The sequence below is a fragment of the Salvelinus sp. IW2-2015 genome, linkage group LG19, assembly GCF_002910315.2.
Source record: "Salvelinus sp. IW2-2015 linkage group LG19, ASM291031v2, whole genome shotgun sequence".
Taxonomy (NCBI): Eukaryota; Metazoa; Chordata; class Actinopteri; order Salmoniformes; family Salmonidae; genus Salvelinus; species Salvelinus sp. IW2-2015.
In genome coordinates this window covers 36106099-36107864 of record NC_036859.1, presented here as the reverse complement: position 1 = coordinate 36107864, position 1766 = coordinate 36106099, and the positions used below count along the sequence as shown (strand labels likewise).

Below are 1766 nucleotides of genomic sequence, written 5' to 3'. Positions count from 1 at the left end.
GGGCTATAGAGGAGGCTGGGTGGGAGGCAGCTATTAGAGAACACGGCCTACTCTAGCTACGGTCATCAATCACGTGGTATTATGGTAATAGCTCCTGGTGGGAGGAGTTTAGGAAGAGGACGGCTCCTAGATAGGTGTATATAGTAGGTATTTTATGGTATAGCTCAATGGATGGGGAGGGTTAGGAAGACGGCCTCCTCTGATAGGTATATATAGTAGGTATTAGGTAAAGCTCCACTGGTGGGAGGAGTTAAGAAGACGGCCCTCATCTGATAGGTATATATAGTAGGTATTATGGTAATAGCTCCACTGGTGGGAGGAGTTAGGAAGACGGCCTCCTCTGATAGGTTATATGTAGATATTTGTATCAGAGGAGGCCGTCTTCCTAACTCCTCCCACCAGTGGAGCTATTACCATAATACCTACTATATATACCTATCAGAGGAGGCCGTCTTCCTAAAGCTCCTCCCACCAGCCTCCTCTGATAGCTCTCCAACCTTTTCAGATGGTCCTTAGCCTAACGGTCCGTTTGAATAGGATGGACATATTCTTGCTTTTGACTATTGTTCTTTCTCTTCCTCCTTTCCCCGTTCAGAGGGACAACCCCATACAGATGCAGTACTTCCCCAGTGAGGGACGCTTCGATAAAATGTATTTCCCTTACTACGGCAACAAACTTCATGTAAGTTTGGGTCAAAGGTCAATATTTTGTCCATTTCTGATGTCTTGTCATACTGGTTTGTTGGTGCTTGATGGGAAAGCATTATTGTACAATGATGCAAGAATTTGGAAGACTGTTGGATAGACGTGTGAGATATTCAACAGTCCATGTTGGAATTCAACAGTCCATGTTGGTGAGATATTCAACAGTCCATGTTGATGAGATATTCAACAGTCCATATGATGAGATATTCAACAGTCATGTTGGTGAGATATTCAACAGTCCATGTGGTGAGATATTCAACAGTCCATGTTGGTGGAGATTTCAACAGTCCATGTTGGTGAGATATTCAACAGTCCATGTTGGTAAGATATTCAACAGTCCATGTTGGTGAGATATTCAACAGTCCATGTTGGTAAGATATTCAACAGTCCATGTTGGTAAGATATTCAACAGTCCATGGGGAGATTATCAACAGTCCATGTTGATGAGATATTCAACAGTCCATGTTTGATGAGATATTCAACAGTCCATGTTGGTGAGATATTCAACAGTCCATGTTGGTGAGATATTCAACAGTCCATGTTGTGAGATATTCAACAGTCCATATTGGGAGATATTCAACAGTCCATGTTGGTGAGATATTCAACAGTCCATGTTGGTGAGATATTCAACAGTCCATGTTGGTGAGATATTCAACAGTCCATGTTGTGAGATATTCAACAGTCCATGTTGGGAGATATTCAACAGTCCATGTTGTGAGATATTCAACAGTCCATGTTGGTAAGATATTCAACAGTCCATATTGGGAGATATTCAACAGTCCATGTTGGTAGATATTCAACAGTCCATGTTGGTAAGATATTCAACAGTCCATGTTGGTGAGATATTCAACAGTCCATGTTGGTGAGATATTCAACAGTCCATGTTGGTAAATATTCAACAGTCCATATTGGGGAGATATTCAACAGTCATGTTGTGAGATATTCAACAGTCCATGTTGGTGAATATTCAACAGTCCATATTGATGAGATATTCAACAGTCCATGTTGGTGAGATATCAACAGTCCATGTTGATGAGATATTCCAAACAGTCATGTTGGTA

At 41.3% G+C, this 1766-nt stretch overlaps 1 protein-coding gene across 1 annotated transcript in view; it reads left to right on the top strand.

Annotated features, from left to right (window-relative positions):
- Positions 1 to 1766, top strand: part of LOC111978896 (sodium/potassium-transporting ATPase subunit beta-3-like) — a 26505-nt gene that overhangs the window by 18033 nt on the left and 6706 nt on the right. The window contains exon 6 of the mRNA XM_024009144.2: positions 596 to 682. Coding sequence (XP_023864912.1) covers positions 596 to 682 — 87 coding nt within the window. The remainder of the gene's footprint in view (positions 1 to 595; positions 683 to 1766) is intronic.